General features: G+C 47.4%; 7 protein-coding genes across 8 annotated transcripts in view; 2 read left to right on the top strand and 5 right to left on the bottom strand.

Moving 5' to 3' along the window:
• The first annotated feature begins 64 nt into the window (after nucleotides 1-64).
• SPPG_02648 lies at nucleotides 65-1,755 on the top strand. 2 transcript variants are annotated; one of them, XM_016750930.1, is made up of 8 exons: nucleotides 65-451; nucleotides 620-754; nucleotides 819-881; nucleotides 945-1,026; nucleotides 1,117-1,181; nucleotides 1,246-1,291; nucleotides 1,371-1,419; nucleotides 1,491-1,755. In XM_016750930.1, the coding sequence occupies exons 1-8, from the start codon at nucleotides 280-282 to the stop codon at nucleotides 1,578-1,580; spliced, it is 702 nt and encodes a 233-aa protein (XP_016610195.1). In that variant the 5' UTR covers nucleotides 65-279; the 3' UTR covers nucleotides 1,581-1,755. The 2 variants fall into 2 exon arrangements, with proteins under 2 accessions (XP_016610195.1, XP_016610194.1); XM_016750929.1 differs by lacking the exon at nucleotides 65-451 and having other exon boundaries at nucleotides 530-754.
• Nucleotides 1,708-7,352, bottom strand: SPPG_02647 (uncharacterized protein). The gene is made up of 5 exons (XM_016750928.1): nucleotides 6,554-7,352; nucleotides 5,375-6,468; nucleotides 4,651-5,316; nucleotides 4,089-4,577; nucleotides 1,708-4,012 (listed from the first exon to the last, which is right to left on the bottom strand). The coding sequence occupies exons 1-5, from the start codon at nucleotides 6,917-6,919 to the stop codon at nucleotides 1,807-1,809; spliced, it is 4,821 nt and encodes a 1,606-aa protein (XP_016610193.1). The 5' UTR covers nucleotides 6,920-7,352; the 3' UTR covers nucleotides 1,708-1,806.
• Nucleotides 7,353-8,006: 654 nt separating this feature from the next.
• On the top strand, nucleotides 8,007-10,755 carry SPPG_02646 (uncharacterized protein). Its single transcript, XM_016750927.1, has 8 exons — nucleotides 8,007-8,079; nucleotides 8,145-8,255; nucleotides 8,336-8,386; nucleotides 8,503-8,527; nucleotides 8,599-8,625; nucleotides 8,687-9,159; nucleotides 9,226-9,288; nucleotides 9,355-10,755. The coding sequence occupies exons 1-8, from the start codon at nucleotides 8,062-8,064 to the stop codon at nucleotides 9,436-9,438; spliced, it is 852 nt and encodes a 283-aa protein (XP_016610191.1). The 5' UTR covers nucleotides 8,007-8,061; the 3' UTR covers nucleotides 9,439-10,755.
• SPPG_02645 (uncharacterized protein) lies at nucleotides 9,726-10,667 on the bottom strand (the record flags this gene model as incomplete). The annotated part of the gene is made up of 2 exons (XM_016750926.1): nucleotides 9,726-10,338; nucleotides 10,417-10,667. 2 exons carry the CDS (start codon nucleotides 10,665-10,667, stop codon nucleotides 9,726-9,728), a joined length of 864 nt encoding a protein of 287 aa, XP_016610192.1.
• A 311-nt stretch (nucleotides 10,756-11,066) lies between the features above and the next one.
• Nucleotides 11,067-14,121, bottom strand: SPPG_09046 (uncharacterized protein; the record flags this gene model as incomplete). The annotated part of the gene is made up of 16 exons (XM_016757199.1): nucleotides 11,067-11,124; nucleotides 11,180-11,274; nucleotides 11,331-11,936; nucleotides 11,996-12,369; nucleotides 12,430-12,486; nucleotides 12,553-12,644; nucleotides 12,706-12,737; nucleotides 12,800-12,933; nucleotides 12,990-13,045; nucleotides 13,104-13,132; nucleotides 13,198-13,266; nucleotides 13,340-13,392; nucleotides 13,461-13,529; nucleotides 13,598-13,677; nucleotides 13,759-14,036; nucleotides 14,101-14,121. 16 exons carry the CDS (start codon nucleotides 14,119-14,121, stop codon nucleotides 11,067-11,069), a joined length of 2,103 nt encoding a protein of 700 aa, XP_016610190.1.
• Nucleotides 14,122-14,152: 31 nt separating this feature from the next.
• On the bottom strand, nucleotides 14,153-20,428 carry SPPG_09045 (uncharacterized protein; the record flags this gene model as incomplete). The annotated part of the gene is made up of 2 exons (XM_016757198.1): nucleotides 20,213-20,428; nucleotides 14,153-20,099 (listed from the first exon to the last, which is right to left on the bottom strand). The coding sequence occupies exons 1-2, from the start codon at nucleotides 20,287-20,289 to the stop codon at nucleotides 14,153-14,155; spliced, it is 6,024 nt and encodes a 2,007-aa protein (XP_016610189.1). The 5' UTR covers nucleotides 20,290-20,428.
• Nucleotides 20,429-20,615: 187 nt separating this feature from the next.
• Nucleotides 20,616-23,107, bottom strand: part of SPPG_09044 (uncharacterized protein) — a gene marked incomplete at both ends in the record, with an annotated part of 3,458 nt that continues 966 nt past the window's right edge. Inside the window, 6 exons of the mRNA XM_016757197.1 lie at nucleotides 20,616-20,724; nucleotides 20,791-21,250; nucleotides 21,308-21,533; nucleotides 21,605-21,735; nucleotides 21,800-22,046; nucleotides 22,117-23,095. Of these exons, the coding sequence (XP_016610188.1) occupies nucleotides 20,616-20,724; nucleotides 20,791-21,250; nucleotides 21,308-21,533; nucleotides 21,605-21,735; nucleotides 21,800-22,046; nucleotides 22,117-23,095 (2,152 nt within the window). The remainder of the gene's footprint in view (nucleotides 20,725-20,790; nucleotides 21,251-21,307; nucleotides 21,534-21,604; nucleotides 21,736-21,799; nucleotides 22,047-22,116; nucleotides 23,096-23,107) is intronic.

Below are 23,107 nucleotides of genomic sequence, written 5' to 3'. Positions count from 1 at the left end.
AGCCACACTTACGGCATCGGATAACAGACCCTCGAAAGGAGCCTCATTTTATAAGCAGGACGATTTAAGGTTTCTTTTTTGATCATAGCCAGCCAGCGGTTCAAAAAAGTCAAAAGGCATGCGAGCGCGTGCGTAGAGCCCAACGACGGAAAACAACAAAACGTTTTTGGTGACTGCCGCAGACTGCGCAGAACTTTGGCTAGGCCAAAAAAAGGAAAACGGGAATCACAAGCTTGTGGTGCTGAGTTTGGGCTGAAGAGTTGCTACCAGTTTGGGCTCATGTTGGCAATCACCAAAAAAAAAAAAAAAAAACAAGAAAGCAAACGAAAAGAAACTCAATTTACAAGTTTTGTTTACAGCACTTTCAAAAATCTGTTGTTACGTAGGATACTTGAACCTTGTCTCGTAATTTCCACATTGGGAGCGCTACCACAGCTTTTGATATCCCCAGGTATTCTAGATGTGCTTACGTACAAACTAAATAATATGCATTGCTGGCCATTGACTATTGTTTTTTTATTATATTTCTAAAACTGTTTTTGTGATTGTCTTTCAACCCACATATACCTTATGCCTCCAATATCCACTCCCCCCGAAATCCGCGCAATCCACATCAAAGGACGCAGTCCAATTGCATGGATGGCTAGCTCTCCCGACTTGCAGTTTGATCCGAGTCGGATTCCAAAGGAGGCTGTTGCTCAAGTTCCCGAAGGCTACACGATACGACCATTGAATGTGAACGACTATGATAAAGGTCTGCATTTTCTTTACAGTTCAAGGACAGTGATGGACGGTCATGCAGGACGGGACTTTTATAGGATATCTAGAGTTGCTGTCACAGTTGACGACCATTGGAACAATTTCCAAGCGGAAATTTGCTGGTAAGCGGGATCATCTCACGATTCTCTGTACATCACACTTTGCTCACTCATGAACGGATCTAGAACGGTTTGATCTTCTACGAGAAAGGAATGAATCGAAATACTGCATTGTTATAGAAGATCTTGGTCGAGGGATCATTGTTGGGTAAGAATGTTCAATTTGTCAAATGGCCATTTTACCAAGGTGAACCATGCAAGTAAAAAATTGAGAGACAATTGTAATTTCTGTTTGTAGGGCAGGCTCAGTTATCATTGAACCAAAGTTTGTACACGAATGCGGGATGGTGGGGCATATTGAAGGTACCCTCTTTTCCAAAGTTGGATGATTTTTGTAAGTCCACTTTTAATGGTTTTGTGTGTTTAGATATCGTTGTGGATAACTCGGCACGGGGAAAGAACTTGGGAAAACTGTAAGTTTTACTTTGAAAAACCTTGAATGGTGATATTTGTATTTGCAGACGTTCGCAATCTCTAAAAATTCCATGACAGGATCATCAATGCGTTAACTCTTGTCGCCAAACACTCGGGAGCATACAAGGTTAAAACCATGAAACGCCCTTGCTGCACGTCTCTACAGTTTGTTACAGATTCACATTTTTATCCCCATAGGTCATCCTGTCCTGTGCCGAAAAGAATGTTGGTTTTTACGAAAAGTGTGGATTGAAAGCCAAGGAAGTGACGATGGCTAATTACCTGTAGAGAACAAAGAAACGCAATACCTTCTCCATAGCCATCTTAGAATTAGGTAGTACATCAGGTTTGGGACTTACTATTTGAGCATAATGAGCATTCATCGACATCATCATATCTTAATGTCAAGCGATATTCTATGGCATAATCAGATGATCAGATATATTGTATAATGAATATTTTCCCCGTAAAGATCGTTACATACAATTAATAGACACCAGCTCTATCTACAATATTAAACAGATAATGTACTATGCATATTATCCGTATCTTTTCCAGACTCGTCGGCAGGAGGTGTCCACCTTCCAGTGTTTGCCAAAACCAATGGAGCCGCATCCGTGAGTTTGTTGTGAGAGTTCTTGGATCGGAAAACGCCAAAGAAGCCCCGAATCTTGCGTCTCCACTTTGGCTTCCTCTTTCTGACGCTCCCATATTGAGCAAAAGCGCGAGAGCGTTCATTTGTGACATCCATAGAAGGCCAACCTTGACACACCGAATGACTTTCTACCACATCCCCCGACACAATTAAAGTATGCTCCAAAAGGGTCGCGTCTTCCTCCATGTGCGCACCCGAGAGTAAACGAGAGTTGGACCGCAAAATAGAGCCAGCACCAATCACGAGCGGGTTCAGCGAAAACTGACCCTTGCTGTTTAGATGGCAGACAACGGAAGCATTGTCCACCGCAGCATCATCACCAATGGTGATGAGATCTGGCTCTGTCATCATTGGATCACCGCCTGTAGGATACAAGCAAACACGTTTTCCAATGCGACAGCCCAGGAATCGGAAAAACTGTACAATGTACCAAGACCCGCGAATGTAGTCGAGAATATCGCGGCGAACTCGAAGCATCGCGATATACACTTGCCATCTTTGGCAGTAGGACGATTCATCCCAGTTGTACTTTCCAACTGCACGACGTCCAAAGAGTGACCATTTGGCCGCAATCTCAATCCCCAAAGCGCCGAATGCAAGAATAGTGAACGCAACAGATACTGTCAGGAACATGGCGCAATACGTGCTGATAGCCACCCAGGTTGGGCTAATCTGATCAAACAATTTGGGGTGCTTTCCAGTCACGTAAAAGAGATTGCCAACCTGAATGGCGGCAAGCACGGGTAGGGACCAGTATGTCGACGTGAATACCGAGATAGCAATATTGTATCCGGCGCAAAACCACATGGGTAGGACGGTGAAGGAAGCCTTCTTTTCGTAAAACGCTTTTCCAAAGGGTGTGTCTGTCGGGGCCTTTTCCGCCTCGCGTTCATTCCCCATATCCCATAACGTGGCACCACCATTCGCCGAGCCCAACCAAATGGATCCAGCAGGATAGTGAGTCCCTTTCCGGGCCAACCCTCCTGAACCCATGATGGCGTTCCGTCCAATGGTGGCTCCCGGGAGCAGTACGCATCGATCCGCAATCATGGCCCCCGCACCAATCTTGATTGGAGCACTCTCGGATTGGTCTGAACAGACAAGGAACGACCGAGATCCAAATACGACATCGTCGCCGACTTCCATCAAATCGTGCTCGAAAACGAATAAGCCGGTTCCTGGCCAGTAGATGCGTTTGCCAATTTTAGCGCCCAGCGCCCGGTAGATCATGCTTGTGAATTCATAGTGCGATCCAAGCAGCGCGTTCACTCCTCCCAGTGTTCCGTCTCCCAACAACTTTTGCATCAACCAGTACCGTAAAAGACCCATCTGGGACAGGTCTCGCGGGCCTGCCTTGAATTTCCCAATGACAAGACGTTTAATTAGGATACATGCGGCAAGGTACAAGAACGGGCTGATCGTGTCCCGCATAATTATAGCGAGGACATGGTACCCTATCCTTGCCGGGGCTGCAAAATAGTGTAGAACGTCTCCAAACGCGAACGCCGACGTAGCGCGGATAAAAAATTTCTGCGCGCTCATCAAGTAAATAACACCTAACCAAGGGATCATTCCGAATAAATTCACGATAAAAATAACTGGCCAGCCAAGAAGAAGCTGTACGATAAGATGTGGACCTGTTGGGCCCGTCGTGCGACACAGTCCTCGGTACTCTTCAGATGCATCGTCCATTTCGTACGAAGAAGAGAGAGGAGGAAAGACTGTGTTGTTTGGGACCATAGCACCCGGGGCAATAGTGGTCTTGATGTTCACAACAGAATTGTGTCCAATCACGATAGGTCCCAGCACCATTCGACCTGTTTGCATCGTAAATGGACGGACTCGAGCGCTTTCAAAGCCACAGTTTTCCCCAATTTGAATCAAATCGTATTCGCCAAAATTCGTTTTGAGGTCAATTTGGCTGTTTGCACCTACGCGAGCTCCCATACAGCGGAGATACCATCGCATTGTTGCATTGTTGAGTGCAAAGAATCCCCTCCCACACAAGTGCAAAGCTTGATCCACAAACCACCATCGGAGGTAGTAGGAGCCCCACAGGGGATAGCTTAACAAGAAGGAACAAGTGAGATTAGACTTTGCAGCAAAATATAAAACATTTGCACCAGCACAAAAAAGCATACCTTCCAGCCTTGTACCTTCCAATCACCAACCACTTGAGAGCAATTCCCAAAATGGGGAGGAAAACCCACAGCACAACCTGAGCAATCACCAGCGCCAGCATCAACTGCACGGGATGCAACCACGAAGTGTCCATGGTTCCTCCCAACCGAAACCACGGATGCGTCCAAATGAGCACGTAGGCAAAAAAGATCCACCTGCAGGTGATCCGTAAAGGACGCAAGATCAAAATGGAGAGTAATTGGATAAATAGTGCAGAAATAGAGAGCGGGCTCTTGGCACTGCTTTTCGGGCGAGGAACATCATCAGACTCATCTCCAGAGTCATGAGCGGTTGAGCCGCTTAGGTCACTGGCAGAGGAGGAAATGACGGATTCGGATCGGAGCCACGGACTATCCGGCGGAAGTCTTTCGGCAATAGTCGAGGCGAGCGAAGCCACCGACCGATACCGTAGAATGTTGGACGCAGGGATATTGACGTCAAGACGTTTTCTAAATTATTCTTCCCGTCAATTTTTCGATCATACAGACGAAACCAAATCTATAGAACTTCACAAGAACTCACCTTATCATATGTACAAGGCGTCCAGCCTTAAGAGAATCTCCACCAAGCTCGAAAAAGTCGGCATCACGGCTCGTAACTTCCGGAACATTAAGGACATCGACAAAGAGATTCCCAATGCCCTTTTCAAGACGCGACATGTCCTCAGAGCTGGCCGATACTTCAGCAAAGCGAGTAGAAAGAGCATCAACATCCAGACTTCCGTCGTGGCGACGTGGCAGCTGCGACAAAAGAATGATTTCCCTAGGTCGCTCATAATCGTGAATCCGACCTTGCGTGTCCAGGTACTCGTAAAGAGTATCGGATCGCAAATTGTGTGATGACCAAGTAGCGACAAATGCCACCAACGCCTCTGGATCCGATTTACTAAATCCTGTGAGTGCCACGGCATCTGCAACTCCGTCGTGGCGAAGTAAATAATGGATTAGTTTTGATCCGTTGGGTTTGATACGTTGAGCGGGAATCGGCTCAGAGAGAGATGCAGTCCGGGGTGGTGCCACTGCTTCATACATGCGGCTAAATTGTGAAGTCCCGTCTTGCAACTCTGGAATTCCCAACCGTTTGGCGAGGTTAATACGCAGAGGCTTGTTGTTCATGTTCTTTGGAAGATCGTCCATGTACACAAGGACCTGGGGCCATTTTGAGGGGTGCAATGATTCGGCCAGGAATCTAATCATTCAAGAAGCTTAGAGTTTTACCATCACAATACATAGTCGAGAATACACACCTGTGTAGCTCTGCAATGTCCACGAGCGTGCTACCAGATTCTGGTACGACCACAATCCCAATCGTCTCTTGTAGAATATTGTGAGGAACAGAGAATGCAAGCGCATTCCTTATTCTAGGGTGCTCTAGGACAGCGGATTCTACATCTACAGGGGAAATGATTTCACCACCGCGGTTGATGACTTCTTTGGAGCGGCCAGTAATATACAAGTAGCCATCTTCATCAAGGTATCCCATGTCTCCCGTGTCAAACCAGCCAGCACTGTTGAAAGCTTTGTCATTTGCGGCTTGGTTTCCCTCATAACCACCGAAAAGGGGCTCTCCGCGCACACAAATGTTGCCAATCACTCTGGGTGGCTGCTCAACGTCCATGCTTGCATTGAATATGGCAATCTCTGGTCCAACCGACTTTCCTGAAGTTCCTGGTCTATCCAGCGCATAGTCCTGGGGAGGTGTAGTGATTGGCATGCATTCTGTCATTCCATATGACGGCAGTACAACGGCCCCAATAAAGTAATTGCGCAACTCGACGGCAAGCGATGGTTGAAGTCCTCCTCCAGCGTTGCAAATCATGCGTATCGTGGCAGGGGAACGGCCACTATATCGCTCCCGACCTTCCTGAAGAATAGCATGGTGCATTGTTGGCACTGCGTAGTACCACGTTGGCGATATGGGAGAGGCCTCCACAATGTCCCAAAACATTGCAGGATCAAATCCCTTGCAAGTGATGACTGCTCCACCGCTGAGGAGTGGAGAAAGCAGGTTTCGAACAATTCCACCGACATGGTAGAGGGGCATCATGTTCAAGTTGACATCGTTTTCCTGAAGTGCCCATGACTTTGCGACGCATATCGCGCCTATGCAGAGTGTACGTAGCGTGTACGGAACTGTCTTTTTGTTGCCCGATGTTCCTGATGTACGAAGCACCAAGGCGCAATCATCCGGACGTGTGTAAGGCTGGACCATAGGTGGGGATGGGGAGATGATGACTGGACCGGGCGCGGCGGAAAGGGTAAACAGACCAGCAATGGAAGGGCTTGGCTCCAAAAGCAAAACGAGAAAGCCGGCCGAAGCAAGCAGCGACACGATGCGATCCTAAAAACAAGAAACAAGAAGATATGAATTTGTTTGCTGCGCATGCCCTCGCTCAAGCCCAGTTTTTCTTTTTCCAATTGCATACCTGCGACCGTGACTTGCAGACAATGGCAGCTTTTGCGCGCATTTGCTCCAACTCTGACACAATCTCTTCCTCAATTTCCTTTTCGTTGAGCGGGACGGCAGTTGCCCGTGCCAGGACGCACGTCAAACAGACTCCGAGCTCTGGTCCTTCTGGAAGGATGACGCCAATTCTATCATTCCGTCCAAGTCCAAACGTTTGGAGGTCGAATTGCTGGATAAAGGAACGCAGGTCTGCATGGGATAGCGGGGATCGCGCATCAGAGGCCAAGATGGCAGGGCGCGAGGCAGAGGATAGGAGATCCACCAAGGATGAAAACACTAGCTTGGCGGCGATGTGCTCTCCATACGCTCGCTCCCCACTGTCCATAGCGCGTTTTCAGAGGTGCTTTCTCTTGCTTTGTCTATTGCTTGCAGTATCTCCTTTTGTCTATATAGCAGGATTAAACAAATATCAAGAATATCCAAAAGCAGTTTTGGACAAGAAGGAAATTCAAGGAAAATATAAAAGCATGGGGGCATTTTATTCCTACAAGTCATCTTGACGTTTTGTCCCCCCCCTCCAAATTGCAAAACAAAAACGACAACCAACAAAAAAAACGTCTCAGCGCTTTGGTAAAAGAAAAATCAAGAAAAAAAAAGACCAGCCCAACAACAACAACAAAAAGTATCCTTCCTTCCTCTCCGCCCCAAACAGTTTTTTACCCCGCCCTCTCCGTTCAATCTCTCCTTTTCTTACTATTACACTTTCATCATCTTGTCTGCTGGCCACAAAGCATTCCACAAGCAGCAGCTGAGTACTCTGACAACACATTGGCTGGCTACTGCAAGAAAACGGGAATCACAAAAATTACGATCGTGTACGTAAGCAGTGGATCATTCCATCGTAGAATTGACCCAGCCACATATTCGTCCGCTTTCCTTTTTAGGATTGTGGTTATGTGTGCGGGCAGAACGTTTTTGCATTCCCTTTTTGCAACATACGATGGGCGGGTATTCCCCGTTCACATCGTCCTTGGCGTATTGGCCTTGGCGTAGTTTTTCCCCTTCGTCATCGCCTTTCATCCGTTCCGTCATAAAGGGACATAGTTCCATTGGTAATAATTATCTCCGCGCGTTCGGCCACGGAATATCCCATATGGAACTTTATGTATCCAAATGTGTTGTTGGAGTTTTTCTTCCGATCGATTCCAAAATGGAAAAAAATATTCCGCAGCAGCCCCCCCTTTAATTGCCGCACACAAAACGTCATTTTTACTGGTTTCGTAGACTTACCCAAACTTTTGTTGCATGGGCCACCACCAGAAAAACATTCCAGCATTGAAACCAGCGCAGATTGAACCACGGACCCCCTGCAAAGGCTTAGTCTTGAAACTGGACATGTTTGGCTTTCACGTGAACATTGTTCGGGAGGGCTTGGGGGGGACACCCCCGCAAATGGGCGCTGCCGACAAACACCCAAGCAAAACCAAAGGCCCGCTGGCAAGCTGGCGAAAAAAAAAACCATAGCAAATGACGGTCGACACGTTGGTAAGACGAGTGCATTTTCAAGAGAGTCTGTCGGCAATTAGTGAAACATTCTTGTTTGGGTATAGGCAAATATCCCTTCCCCATCGGTTCCTGGCGCGCCAGCGACTGTCAAAGATGGATGTTTTGTGTGTCAAAAGGTTGTATACCCAATGGACAAGCTGAATGCAGATGACAAGGTGAGAGCTCTTGTCCTTCAGTCGGGAGTGGAACAGTTTATTCAATGAATTTCTTTGGCTCCATTCTTGTTCTCTCGCAGATCTTTCACAAGACGTGTTTGCGATGCGGCCACTGCAAAAAAGTCCTCTCGGTGCGTTGCCCCGCATGACTTTTGACGCTCCTCTAGAGATTCTCATCAACATTACATGCACATCATCACCATTCGGATACCTTCTCATTGCCCTTCCTCCCCTTGAACTTGTACAGCTGGGCAACTATGCTGCGCTGAACGGTACGTTTCCGCTGCGGCAGGTTTACGTTGGATTATGTAAGCTGATGATTCATTGCAATCTCTTGCAACAGGCATCTTCTATTGCAAACCACACTTTAGTAAGTGGAATGCTCTCTTCCCCTAAACGTGCAATCGTGGTGCTGAGATCGTTCTCGATAGAGCAATTATTTGCCTTGAAAGGCAACTATTCGGATGGATTTAAAGCGTCCGAAGCCGCAGCGCAAAAGATTGATGACCAGCAGGATACACCCAAATCATCTTCACCTTCAAATTCATCGCCACCACCGCAACCACAACAGCAGCAAAAATCATTGCCATCTTCCACCTCAACGACGCCTGTGCTTGTCCGTAAAGCCTCCGTAGCTTCCCTTTCCTTGAATACAAGCGAAGGCATGGCAGGAAGGGGCTGTCAAGATAACATGACGTCACCTAGACAGCTGCGTAGGTCACCATCAATGGCTCTCGCCGAACGTATGGCCGCGTTTACTGTTCAAGATGAACCTGTTGTGAGCAAACAAGTTGTATCGCCGTCAGAGGCTCCAAAAGGAGTCGTTGGGGACAAAATATCTATTTACGGGAATCTAACCGCCTCCAGCGAGAAGCTGACGGTCGCCGAATCGACAGCTATCAAGGTGATATTTACAATTATAATGTTTGGCTTTGCACCTTGGATATTGACATATGAATGCGGATGGCAGCTCAAAGACGAAGAGATTGAGCAACTTCATCGTGATCTTGAACAGCAGCGGAATCACTCTGTGGCAAGTACACGGCTATCAATTCTCGTCCATTGTTAAGACGCCATTGTAAATGATGGAGTTTTATAGGCGTTGGAAAAGGAAATCGTAAGGCTCAAGGCCCTGTTGCAAGAAAAGGAGCAAGTGATCACAACCTTGCAGCAGCAAAATTAGTTGCATTTTTCGTCGACCGAATCTACTGAACATTTTTGGTTATTGGGGTTTTCGCTCACCGTCGTGCAAGCTAGATAGAATTTCTAGATTTTTTGGAAATTTTATAGATTATTGGTGTATGAAAAAGAAGATATAGAGTCTACGATTGTGTTTTTATTACAAAGCTGCCCGGCTGGAGATTTCAATCTTTTCATTTGACATACAATAGCACGAATAGGGTGACAACGAGGACTGTCGAACTGTATAATGATGATTATGTATGATACTATCGTAACTTGTCTACATGTCTAAACTCGGCACCTTGTTGCCTCCCTCCATCCAACGACAACAATCGGTATCAATCCTCCAGGACGGACACTAAACGCTCGATGTCCCGTCACCCTCAAACTCGCCTCAATAATCCCACCATGACACACAATTCCAACAAACAAATGTTCCCTATCCATAAAAATCCCATCGAAAACCCTTTGAACTCGCTCATCCACATGTTGATCCTCTTCCCTCTCATCCGGCTTCCACAAGGTATCCTCATCACTCACCAACCCACTGAAATCAAATTCCGGCCATAAACCCTCCAACTCGGTCCGACTCCGCCGTTTATCACACGTATGCTCTCCATACGATTCCCGAAGATCTTCCAACACCCGCGGATGATACCCCTCTACCAAACTCCCCCAAATAAGTCGCGTGGTATTCAAACACCTTGAGAGCGGGGACGAGAGAATAAGGGATGGAAGGGGTAACCCATCGCCAAGTTCACCCTTGATGAGATCAGTGTTGCCGTGGAGTTGGGAAATACCTAATGGTGTCAGAGGGGCGTCAAAATACTCTGGAAGGCGGGAATAGTAGTCGTCCCATGCGATTTTTCCGTATTTTTCTTCAGCGGCATTGTGGATTCCCCTATTAAGACGATTGTGTGTGTTTTGTTCTAGACTTGTCCAGAGGTTTACTGGCAATTCATACAAAACAAAAACTTACTGTCCATGCCTCTGTAACAACAGAACCTTGACAACGCCCTTGTCTCCAATCTCTTCTTGAACGCGTTCGAGTTTCTCAACAAACCTCTCCCAACGGCCCTGTTCGGTATCAATCAGTCCCAGATGGGGTGGAACTAAGGGAAAGGACGAGTCGTTCGTATCAGGGCGGCTTTGGACAAAGAATCCATCTAAAATTGTGTATCGCAGAGGAGTTGATTGGAGGTGTATGGGCATTTGGGGCGATAGCGGCATAGATTGAATAGCGTGGATGATCGAAATTAACGTCCAGAGGATGAGATACGACATGTTTTCTAAAGTTCCTAAAATATCTTTCCCAACGTACTTTTTTACTTGATACCCGTCTTTTTATATTTGCGGGTGGCAATATTTACGGGTCCATTTCAGCCCCAGCGGCCACCACTCTACAATCTCCAATGAAGAAACCACGTGAATAAGAGATAGGTCGACCTTTTGGGTAAAATAACTAAACGAAAAGCGACGATAATTTGGGCGAATAACTTATATATACAGAGACGAGCATCTATATACAAAATGAGCACTAGAAAAGGAATTCGGCATATGACGAAAAAAAAAGGGTCCATGTCACAAAAAATTATACGCTGCAACATTTGTATGCTCATCCATAGGGCCTTATCCTATGGATGCTCGATTTCGCATCGCCTTGGCGTATCGGAGGCCACAGGCATTACTACAAACAATCGATGAGCATGAACCAAACATCGTACCTCAAATAATGGACGCACCACAAATTTCTTTGATTGTCGGGGCCTTTTCTCCATTCCGGACTGTAACTGGTATGGCACTGCGCGCACTGCGTGAGCGCCTCAACTCGTGGTTTCTACAAAAACAAGATTAACAAAAACGATATCGTCCGACAAAAAAAACCATACACACTGTTTTCTTTTTAATTGGGGCAATGATACTGTCAAGTTCCTCCCTTAGTCGCTTATTATGCAGACGTAACTGATTGAGTTCGTAATGTAATGAAGTGGCCCTGACTTCATTCATGACATCAAACAAATTACCGTCCTCGTACAAGGGTTCGTATTCGACTAGCGTCTTCAAATCCAGCGGATCGGTTCGTCCGACTTCCACTGCTTTAATTTGACAGAATATGGTGCTTCGCGGGGTACACCCATCTGCGTAGAATCGAAGGACAGCAGACGAAAATCCTCTCTTGACGGCTATCCGGCATCGCAGGTTTTGAACAGATTGACCATTGACAATGGTTTGAAGAGCGTCGCGGCAAGCCTGATGATCGCTGTCATGCAAAAACTCTACAAGTGACTTTGCGACAAGCTCTTCGGGATAAAGTCCAAAAATGGGTACGGCATTCGGACATACGTAGAGTATCAATCCCTCTAACGATAGCTTTGCCCATGTTTCGGACGTGTCCGGACCGGGCAATAAAATGTTTTTCACTCGAAGAGTCGTGACCTGTTTCTCACGACCCGACATGATGAAACATTTTGTTCGTTTGTTGTTATCTTCGTCATATATCTTTGGCAAACAAAGTTAGATCCAATAAAAACACCGTGTCCAAATGGGCCTCATCTCACATGTCCATTGATCTCCAAATACATGTAACCTGAATGCTTTCGTCTAAAGCGACAGATGATATTTATTGTATCAGTGGACGCACTTGTTCGTAACTCGCGCATCACCGAAACAAAGTCCGCCGGATGCACAAACTCGTGCAAACTATGACCCATTAGCTCTTCGGCAGTGTATTCCAGTAACCTCTTTGTAGAGCGAGGTGCAGCGTAAAGAAAAAGCCCACGGAGAGACAGGATGTGCACAAAATCATCAAAATCTTCAACCAGATTCTCGATCGCATCAGGTAAGGGAGTGTAATCTGGTGATTTAGGAGCTTGCACTGGCGACAACAGATGGAACGTCTCCTGCTGGAATGCCGCCACGTCGGACATGGCAGCTAAATATGCGCAAGTCAGTGAATGGCCAAAAGGCTCGCTCCTACCAGTCAACTACTTACCTGGCTGTCGGGCGTCCAATTGCTCAGCAATCTGATAATTGATGGTATATGTTCCATCTGCATAGACGGAAAGCCGCATCGGTATCTACTAGAGACCACTTCATACAATATTTTTTAGTATACCTTTCATCCGATCTAGAATGGCTTGCGGCTGATCGATCAAGTCTACTTGAAATCCAACAAAAAAGCTGACCTCCCCGGGTCGACCATACTCCCTGTGTGACAACAGCTTGCTTAATGAAAGAAGAAGACTACATGTCTTGTACGTTTGCTTACACAGGAACGACCGTAACCAAGTTTATGAAAGGCTTGATTCATAAAAAGTATGAGGACTTGCAAAAATTTGTTCACGCAAAGAGTCGCTACCGACCTCTCCACCTTTTTTATAATTAATTAACGTAAACTGACATTCCTCATTGCGATCGATAGCCTGCTTCAGCTGCGAGACAACTGCATTGTCCGTGTAACGGCGAGCTTGGCCCGGTTCCTGCTGACCATCTGGCGCTGCAACCCAAATATGTCAGCCATCCGATGAGTTACTTTGGTTGTGCTAAACCCACCTTGAAGAAAGCGGCAGTTACGGTTTAGCACCTCAGCGTTGCTATATCCTGTTAACCTGTACGAATATGTTTAAAATCTGTACTGGACAAGTGTCCGACACTGATACGACATACTTTGAAAATGTCTCGCTAGCATACACAATCTGCACAAAGATACGTCAGTGTCAACCCTAACACCATGGAGCGAAATCGAAATGCTTTCACATACGGGATTATCCGGTCTCCGTGGATCCGTCACAAGAAAAGCACACGATAGATCAACAGGTCCAAGTGCGATCTACCAAAAAATAATCGATCTCAGCGCTGAATTCGTCACCCTCTCGATGATTTAACAAAACAAATGATCTTACCACAGGGTTGGGTCGATGAACCACGCGGGAGAGTATCCCCAATAGATCAAATCCTTTCCAATGTTAGAAGTTCAGAAAAGTAGCCCAAACCGCAAGAGACCGATACTCACTTTAACCCTACCTGTCGCGGAATAGATCCCCGTCAAGTTTACTGATGGAGGTATCTTTGTTACAAGAGTCGGCGCTGTTCCTGTGGTTGAATTCGGTTACGTTCAGCCTCAACAACAAGACGCGAGAAGGGTGGTTCTGAATGGGTACCCAGAATTGGTTTCGGCTCCATGGTCTGCAGCTTTTGATGCTGACTATCCGATCCGTAACCCTTCTTCTTCTCCTCTTCACTACAAGTGAACACATTGGCCAGGTGCACATGTTCAGCTGGGCCAATGGGGTAGGTTAAAAAACCACAACAGCAAACGTACTGTTCTCTTTGGTTGCGTCCAATTTGTTGGTGAAGCAGAAACATGGTCCCCTGTATCCCCTGTAGGCGCTGCGGGTTCCTGAAGTCGAGACGGGAATTGCCGACTGCCTGGGGCAACACGACCACTGCAAAGCCGTAGGCTGAGCTTTGAGGAATATTCGAAAGTGGAATGAGCCCTTTAGCGAATATCTGCCATCCGTCACGTGGTACTAGCAAAACTGAGATATATTCTTGAAACAACTTAGAGATATCAGATATCATGGACTCGACGGGACGAACCTAACAATAGCCAGCTCGCATACTATCATGTTATGGATTAGGAAATTTACAAAATGCATCCCACCCCCTCCCGCTTTGATTCCATTGCTCTGTTATCCGTGGCTCCCTAATACTAGTTACATTCCTCGTCCAAATTCGCTCGCAGCAAAGTCATCAACTCGCTTTATAAAGGCTATTATCCGCTCAATCTCCATTTGATTCCATCCTTTTCTCTCCAGCCACTGCTGATCCCGATTTTTCGCATCGGCCAATAGCTGACCGATGTCCTTTATTGTCGGTTCCAACTCCCCCACTAACTCACTCAGGACGTCGTCGGCATCGAGGTACCGTTTGTACCGCGCAATCTGCGTCGCAGCCAACACAAGCCCAGATTCCGCAATAAGCACCAAATCTGCAATAGATACATTCCTTGCGGCATACTCTAGACTTTGCTGCACGTTCGCAGTTTCTTGTGAACTGCCGTTAGATTCCGATATATTACGAAAAATAGTCGTGACCCGTCTTATCAGATCGAACAAGGTACCCATGGTCGCACCTGCTTCCGCGCCATGTAACGACATGGTCGGTTGGAACAGGTTCGGCCTTTGAGGGTCCGACTCCTCAAATTTGACCATCGCTTCATCTGCGTTTGCCGCCAGACGCAGATAGGCTATGATGTTGCGAACGACAAGGATCATTATCCGAATTGCATCAAAGTGAACATTCGACCTGTCTTTGCCGCCTTCAACACCGCCCGCATTGTTCGGTTCGGCTTGACGTGCTTTAATGAAAGCTTGAGGCTGATCGCTTCTACTGCGGCCGGAGGGCGTAGTGGCTCCGTCCTTTTCTGCTCGAGATACGGGAACTATGCGACGATGCATTTCATGTGGATTTTCGAATAGGTACGCGAAATACGCAAGCAACTGTAACTCTAGACCAAGAAATGGTTTTATGGCGCCAAAATAAGACGCTTCTCCTTTCGATTGCGTCTTCGCCTGATCTCCCCATGACGCCAGTCCGTAAAAGAATTCCGTTATTTTCATTATCTCTTCCACTCGTCCTAAAGTTAGATCTCCGTCCGCAGCCACATCGAGAGCACGACCAATCTGATTTCTATAAACTCGAATGAAACCAGTCGCTTCTTCAAGCAGAACAGGACTGTGACCCAAAACCTGAACTATACTCGACACGATCGAGAGCATTGAGCACCACATCCGGTGCCCCGGGTTCCGCTCTTGGCCCACATAGGGAAGGACGGCGCCTTGGGTCAACTCGGGTGTAAATGAGTTATTGGTAAAGCAAATAAATATTCCTTCATTTGCCAGCCGTTCCGCTCCCAGTGGCGTTTCGGCAATTGCCTTCATAAAAGGCAGTACATCATCCGCAAATGTTCGTTCATTAGGGGAACTTGTGGCCGCCCTTTGAAACATTACTAGCAGTAATGGAAAGATCTCATAGCGGTCCATGATTGAGATGCCCGTTCCTGGATAGATAGTCTCGTTGAACGAGATCAGCTCGCTCAGGCAAGACAATGCCAGGCTGACGTCCCACTTGTGTCCACGGTAGTCGTCCTCTCCCAGGCCTTTAAGCAACAAGGATAGTCCTCTACAAATGACTGGAAGAATATCCTGAAAGATCCGCCTCGTTTCCATCCCTTTGAGAGTCTCCGGACTAGCACTTCCTCGCAGAATACGCAAGGCTACGACAATCGCGGAAACTAAATCAATATGAAAAGGGAACTCGGAGAATGTCCCAGGCGGTCCCAACTCGTAATATTCCGTGGCCATACACCGAAAGAGGCGTCCTAGAATGTCAACAACTTCCTTGGCTGCAACCTCATTTTGTACCGGTTTTCGCTTCAGGTCTCCCCATACTGCTATCAGAAACAACAATAGATCACTAATTTCCGATCGATAAGCGATAACAGTAGCGTCATCGCGATGTTCTTCCATTAAAATATCCGTCAATTGTCGAATGATACTGGAGAGATGATCCGGAGAGATGCTTAGAGCTGGGCCAGTACGACTCGTGGGGGCTGCTGTAAACGTAGCTGTCAGTACTTTGATGAACGTCTTCCACGCTTTGACCATATACATGTGGGCATCAGTGATCGATCGGTTATGGTTCACGGCACATATGGCAGAAAGAAACGCATCAAATATTTCTTCCTCGCCTTCGGCAGCGCGGAAATGTATATGACCATAGAGCTTGCCACGGAGTAGGTCCAGATCATATACATAGGCATCTCCAAATTGTTGATCTACATCCAGATCGTCCGACCAACTCAACCTTTTATACGATGATAATGCCACCGGCAATCCGAGTGATGCGGCCAAATCTTTCACCCTCTCTGGAAGCTCAGACAGATATGGAAGAGTGGAATCATCCGTAAACAGGCCTTTTTGTTCGAATATCTTCTTTGCAATGCGCAAAATTGGTTGGCTCTCTTTGGCGTCATGGGTGAAGTAAATCTCAAAAGCCAATATCCGTAGAGTATAGGTTCGAACCTGCTTGCTGTACGCAAACCTTCGGATATCTTCTTGTTCTCTCGATGCAGTGCCTTCCACGCATGTCACGACTGGCTCATCGGAAGGCATCTCTGGCACATCGTCAAAGATATTTCCGATAACCTGCCAAAACACCGGTTGCGATCGCAACTTGTCGAGAACACCCATGTACTTAGGAGCATTCTGCCATAACGCATCCATCAATCTCATGGCGGCAGGTAGCGTGGTGGGTTGTGTCTCCAAAATCTGCCTCCAGCTCTGCAGCAGAGTCAAGGCAGGACTCAGAACCGACAACTTGGAGAGTGTATTTCCATTGGAAGGTTCCTGCTGCACACTCGAGGAAAGAAGTCCGCGCACGCTTGACGGTAGAAGTGGGCGACTTGCCTCGCCAGTCAGGAGCATCGCCGCCAAACCCGGTTGCGTCACTACTACCTCCGTAATGAAATTGTAAAGAGCGGTTTGTAGCTCCTCGTAAGGTGACGTGTCTCTTCCGATCAGTTTGACAATTGAAGCAACGAAATTGTAGGCGTCGACTCCAAAATATCCAGCCAAGGAAGGCGGGCGCGGCTGCCAATCGCCAGCCACAGCGCAGAGGAGGGTCAAAACCTCTGTCGCCAACAATGGCAAAGGTCGATGATTTTCGTAGCTTATATAGCGGCCAATGACTTGAACTAACTCGATAGCATCGTTCTGCGTGCCATTGTGCACGGTGCGGTCCAAAAGAGAATGCTCCAACAGCGATACCTTGAGTCCGCTAATTTTTCGTCTCTTCAAGAGATATTTAATAAAGCGAAGCGAATGCTCGATGCATTCCTCTATCACCCTTGCAGTTTTCATGCGCAGGCTTCGATAAAATCTGAGAGGAACATCGCTGCCCAAAGAGACAAAATCAATCAGCGGTGCGATTTGGTAAACGCTTCCATCTACCAAATAGCTTCGAGTCAGATACTCTTGGATAATACGGAAGTCCGCTACGCCGCTCCATTCACCGGGTCGCTCTGATGACGCCCATGTCGAATCCCACATGATTTGGTTGAAAATCTGAAGCACTTTGAGGCCAATGCGGTGTTTGTCGTGGATCCGCACATACCGCCACGTGCCATGCTTTGGAAAGATTTCACTATGCACGTAGACAACTGCAGAAAAGAGCACCTCTGATTTGAGAGCAGCAGACTCTCTCAGTCTTGCTTGAGCTAAGACTTTACGCTCCAAGTCCTTTCTCCGTTCTGGTCCCCCTAACTGAGCCTCTAAGATCGGCATTAACTGAGGATTTCTGCGTGCTGCCCAAAATTGGGCTTCCAGGTCTCGCTGTGTTTCGTTCAATGCCCATTCCTGCTGCCGAAGCGTCTGTGCTTCCCGGATCATAGCAGAAACAAAGTCAAGAAAAGCTAGGGTAGTGGGATACTGCCCTATCGCCACTTCGGCAGGTAATACAACTTCTTCCATGTAACTATTCGTCGGTAAAGCGGCACCAGCAGCAGAAGGGGAGTGACGTGGGAACAGGATCTCAGACCGAAGGTGCTTCCAGACGGCGTCCGGAAAGTAAGGAAGAAGAGCTGATAAGCAGGACATACAGCTCGTCAAAAGCTCCATTTCCGGTCGTGCAAAGCTACAGGCATGATTCAGAACTTGGCAGATCAAGCCGACGAAGCGATCCGATGTGTCCTCGGCCCAATGCGAAAAGCCAGCCGTGATCCCACGTATGTGATCAATAAATTCCCACATCAATGTCTCATCTGCATGCTCAAACAATGCGTTGAGCAGTTTGACTGCCTCAGTGGCTGCTTCAATTGTTCCACTGATGTAGCGCTCGAGATTCTGACCAGCAATGGCATTCGAGCCGTGTATGAATGAGTCGAGAATGCTAAGGATCAGGTGCCATCCAGAGAAAGTATGCTGAAGGAGCACCACTCGGGGATCTTTATGAACCTCGCGAGCAATAGTACCTGCGGGAGGTTGAAAAGGTACACCTTGCGCACCATATACCAGGCCCTGCGGATTCCCTCTCCAACGGTAAACGAACTCTAATCCCCATTCATCTCCATACGGAACCTCTACATAGTCAACCGGACGAAAATAATCCGCAAGGGAAGGAAGAGCTGCCATATATCGCAGGACGTATGCCCCACTGCGGGGACTGCCGATCAGCGACGTCATGAGTCGTATGAGAGGACCAAATTCAACAGGGAAAATTCTAGCAGCAGCATCCAAGAGTGCACGGTGCTCCTCGGTCTCATAGTCGTGCTCCCACCATTGTAGTGACAGCTGGTCTTCATTGTGAAAAAGCATTGCAAAGGCATTAATTAGACCATCACGGTCAGGGAGATGAAGAGGATCCTCGACCGTCTCTAGCAGCAGCATCAACATGTCCTTAATAACACTCTTGTAGCCAAGAGCCATACGTTCGTCCAACGTGAGCGTTCCCTTCAAGGCAGATATGATGTATCCAATGGATTCGTACTCCACGTACGCTCTCTGAATGAAAATCTGTGGTAGCCTTGGAGAGGGTCCATCCGATGCCGATGGTTCAGCAATCCAGTCGCAGAGACGAGCATATTTTTCTTCTCGTTTGCGTTCCAAGGAAGGGTAAACAATTGACATTAGGACTCCCCAACCTAGTAAAATAGGCCCAAAGGCGTCCCCTGGCGTACAGTCCATCTGCGCCTTACGTGTGATAACCTTATATATCTTACAGATGTCCTCGGGCGACTCAAGAAGGGGTATAACTGCACCGGCGTCCACATCCAGCACATCATGGAGCCTCATGACCTCTAACACAACCATTACCGATAAGTCCGCGATGTGTTTGACCATTCTCTTCGTCTCCTTATCGAACAACGCGGCGTTCAGTTGCGTTTTCCCCATATCAAATCCTTGCACCAAAACTGTTATAATTGCACTGGCACTCGATGGAGAGCATGGTACGATGCTGTAATAGACCAAGAAGATTACTTGTAGTAACAGGCGCTGCTCCTTGACGAATTGCTTTGCCCAAGAGCTAGCCCATTCAGGTTGTGCGGCAATCTTGCTGGGGATGACTCTGAATACTGCCTTCTTCAGCTGGTCTAGCAAACGCTGCCCGGTTGTTTCGCTATCTGGAAATAGTTCTCGGACAAACGCCAAAATAGGTGCGTGGTATCGGTGATCCTCATCGTCGGCTGTACATATAAGCGCCGCAAGTGCAAGCAGTGTTTCTTCTCTTTCATTCAAATACTGTTGCTGAACGGCGGCCATCAGATTCTCATCTTCATAGTTGATCGTTTTCATATTTGACCAATCAATACGTCGCTTTGTTGCTGGCGCCTCCAAATCATCTTTGATGCAGCTCTCCAATATCGACTCGCATTGCACTTCGTCAAGATCCATTAGATCGCTCATCTTAAAGACGAATTGCGCCTTTTGCGCCGAGGCGCGTTTCTCAACCACTTGTCGGGACGCTGCGTTCGGTTTCTTATACCATTCCACGCCGACTTCAAGGGCTTCACGGTGAGGGGCCAGGTTTGCAGCAAAGTCCTCAGGTGTATATATCTGTTCTCTATCGTTTTCTATGGCGTGCCAGAGTGCTTTGCGGGTCCATCTGAGAACGTACACAGATCCATAGTTGTAAGAGATCAATGTATCATGATTTGCCATCCAAACTAGCAATCTCCTTCAAGATAACCACCAACCTACGTGCCATGCATTACGTACCTTATTTTTCCCGTGGAGCCCCTTGAAGCAGCAGCAGCGGCTGCGGCAGCAGTTTCCTGGCTGGCTGTGGAGGCCATGACGGGGAACTGCCAGTCGAGCGATGCGTAGAGTACCGTCAAATGTTATTCATGCGTAAGTCAAAGATCTGTCACAATGTGCGGACACCGCGATGTTTAAGGCGAAACAGTACTGCGATCTAGGTTTCGACGTGATCGCGAGGCCAGTGCGAATGCCCTGAGGTCCGTCCAGCAACTCCACTTTCCAGTAATAATCACGTGACATGAAGAATATCTACCATTAGTTACATAAATTTCATTCATTTTGCATCCCTTCAGATATCTTCCTTCTAGAGAACTACCAAATGTATCGGACGTGAGGCCAGGCCAAACAGGTGAGCAGGCAATCAATGTGCTCTTCCTCGGCCGCTGATGAGATTTCGTCGACGGAACATTGCTGTAAAGTCCTTGAGTACGCCTGACAGCTTCTTTTCATCGTCAAAGTCAGAGTTCGCACTGTTACAGTTGCAATTGGTAAGATGTCACCGTACGCAACACAGTCATTTCGAGCATATAACTCACCTAGCAAATCGTTGTAGGAACTCGTCCTTGTCCTTCGCTGACAATTGTCCGTCTGGGAAGCTCTTGATCACAGCCTCTATTGCTCGTGCGCCGTCGTCCGGTACCGCATCTAACATGTACTTGAATATCGTTGCCACATCCGCAAAAACCTCCCTCGCTCTTGGGAACGTGTACAACAATCCATTGAACACCAGCTGTACGAATTGTACCACGTTTGTCCGTATGACGTGAACAAGAGGATCCACCATCGTTTGGGGAAGGGGATTGGATCGATTTCGGGGCGACGCACACTTAAATAAGCTCTTTAGGAATGAAATAACGGCTGACAATGCTTCGAGCTGTTGAATAGCGAGACAAGCCATCGCGCAATTGAAAAGTGAAGGTAACAAGCTGGATTGACAAAACAAGGTGGGGCATTGCTCCAGTAGCTCCTCTACTAGTCGGAAGTATTCTTCAATCACTGGAGACAATCATTAGCCTCAGGTCACGCCACTGACCTATATTCGTCACCACATACCATCTGGAATATTTTCCAGCTTATCCGCCGACGACTGTATCATCCTAAAGGTCGACGCCGTCAATGTTTCCACAATGCCAAACACCGTTTTCCCTTCCTCTCTCTCGTCATTGCCATAAACACGGACACAGCGCCATGAGACCCACAAATAGCACGGTAATCCTGTCTGATCGAAGAGGGCGACAGTTCGCGTCATCATTTGCATCAAAATTGGTACAATATCCCACTTATAGGACATCATAGTATATGAGCAGCATCGTGCAAAGGCATCACGCAACCACCGTTATGGAGCCATACTTGTTCATCAGCATGTCGACCACTGGCCATATCTCTTGCATAACAGAAGCAGCGGGGGAATGGTTGGTTTAGAGGATGGTTGTGTGGTGGTTTGACGAATTTGATCAATGTTCCAAGCTGATCGAGCAATGCTATTATCATATATTGCATATGTGAGCGAATGAAATCGCGGTTCAATCCATGTCGCATACCGACCAACGGCTTCCTTTACTATCGGTGTGTCATCGCCATCTGACGCATTTCCATCGGTTGATGCTATTTCGTGCAATCGCTGTGCAATGGGATGACAAAAGGTTTGCATTGCCGTCAGTGACTCGCTTACAGGAACAGCAGCCAACACATGGGCGATCGCTTCGGTCAAATCGTATGTTTGCTCTCGCTTCAACTTCTTCACGATATTAAAGTAGAAGAGATGCAGTTGACTAAGGTAATTTACCAATTGCTATGAAGGAGACACAAAATGAGTGGATACCGGCCAACCCGTTTCGGATAAATGGGATGTTGACACATACCGGTGCACATGCTTTACAAAGATACTTCATGGCCTGCGCCGCTGCGGCTACCGCTTCATCCTCTTCGAAACCTTGTGAAACGAACGTAAGCTGATAGGATATAAACTCGGGGTGCCGTGCAGTCCATTCAGCATATCGGCCAATCACGAGGATGGCCGCATATTTGATCTTTGCGTGATCTGGCAGTTGTGGTAGCATTTCCATAATCCTTGGTAAGACTTGTGATTCATTTTGACTGACTTCACGGCACATTGTCCGCAACGAGAAGAGCGGCGCTTCAATCTTTTGCCATTGCACTGATGGATCAAACGCGCCGTTGCTGCCTGCTACGCATAAGGCACTCAACATGGAATAGGGTCGTGAGAGAGCCTCTTCTTCCCCAAGAACTTTCACACATTGCTTCAAAACGTCGCCCATTTCATGTCTAAACTCGCGAAATTCGTCACGTTCTTCCGCGGTCCACTCTGCAAGGTCATTAGGATAATGTAGATGTTTGATCATGACGTCGATAAGTTGCCGGTATACGGGATAAAATTTTGGGCGGTGGGCCGCGTTCGCAGCAAGGATGACTTCATTCGCAAGGTATTCCCAGAAAAGAAAGGTAATTTTGGCTATATCCAGCTCCTCGTAAGCAGCGCATTGTAGCAGACCACCCACAACATGCTCGAATGCTTCATAATTTGTGGCAATCAAACTAGTCCACGCTTCCCCTGCATCCTCAAAAATCCGACAAAGGCCTCGTACTGTTTCAGGATCGTCCTTGCTGTCCTCCAGCTTCTTTCGCAAGGGTAGCAAGCGCGGGTAGACTGCGTGTATAATGCTTTCTTCTTTCCCGTTCTTGCCGGACCGGTAAATGATTTCACAGGCTAGGTCAGAAGCAACGTCGAAGAGCGGTTCGCACGCTAATGCATCAAATGCAAGGCCAACGACTGGTGTTCCCGCAAGAGATGCTATTTTGATATCACCCGATCGTATCAAGCTGTATAAGCAT

This window comes from Spizellomyces punctatus (assembly GCF_000182565.1).
Source record: "Spizellomyces punctatus DAOM BR117 chromosome Unknown supercont1.4, whole genome shotgun sequence".
Classification (NCBI taxonomy): domain Eukaryota; kingdom Fungi; phylum Chytridiomycota; class Chytridiomycetes; order Spizellomycetales; family Spizellomycetaceae; genus Spizellomyces; species Spizellomyces punctatus.
The sequence above is the reverse complement of the archived record's forward strand: the minus strand, read 5'-3'. Positions and strand labels throughout refer to the sequence as shown.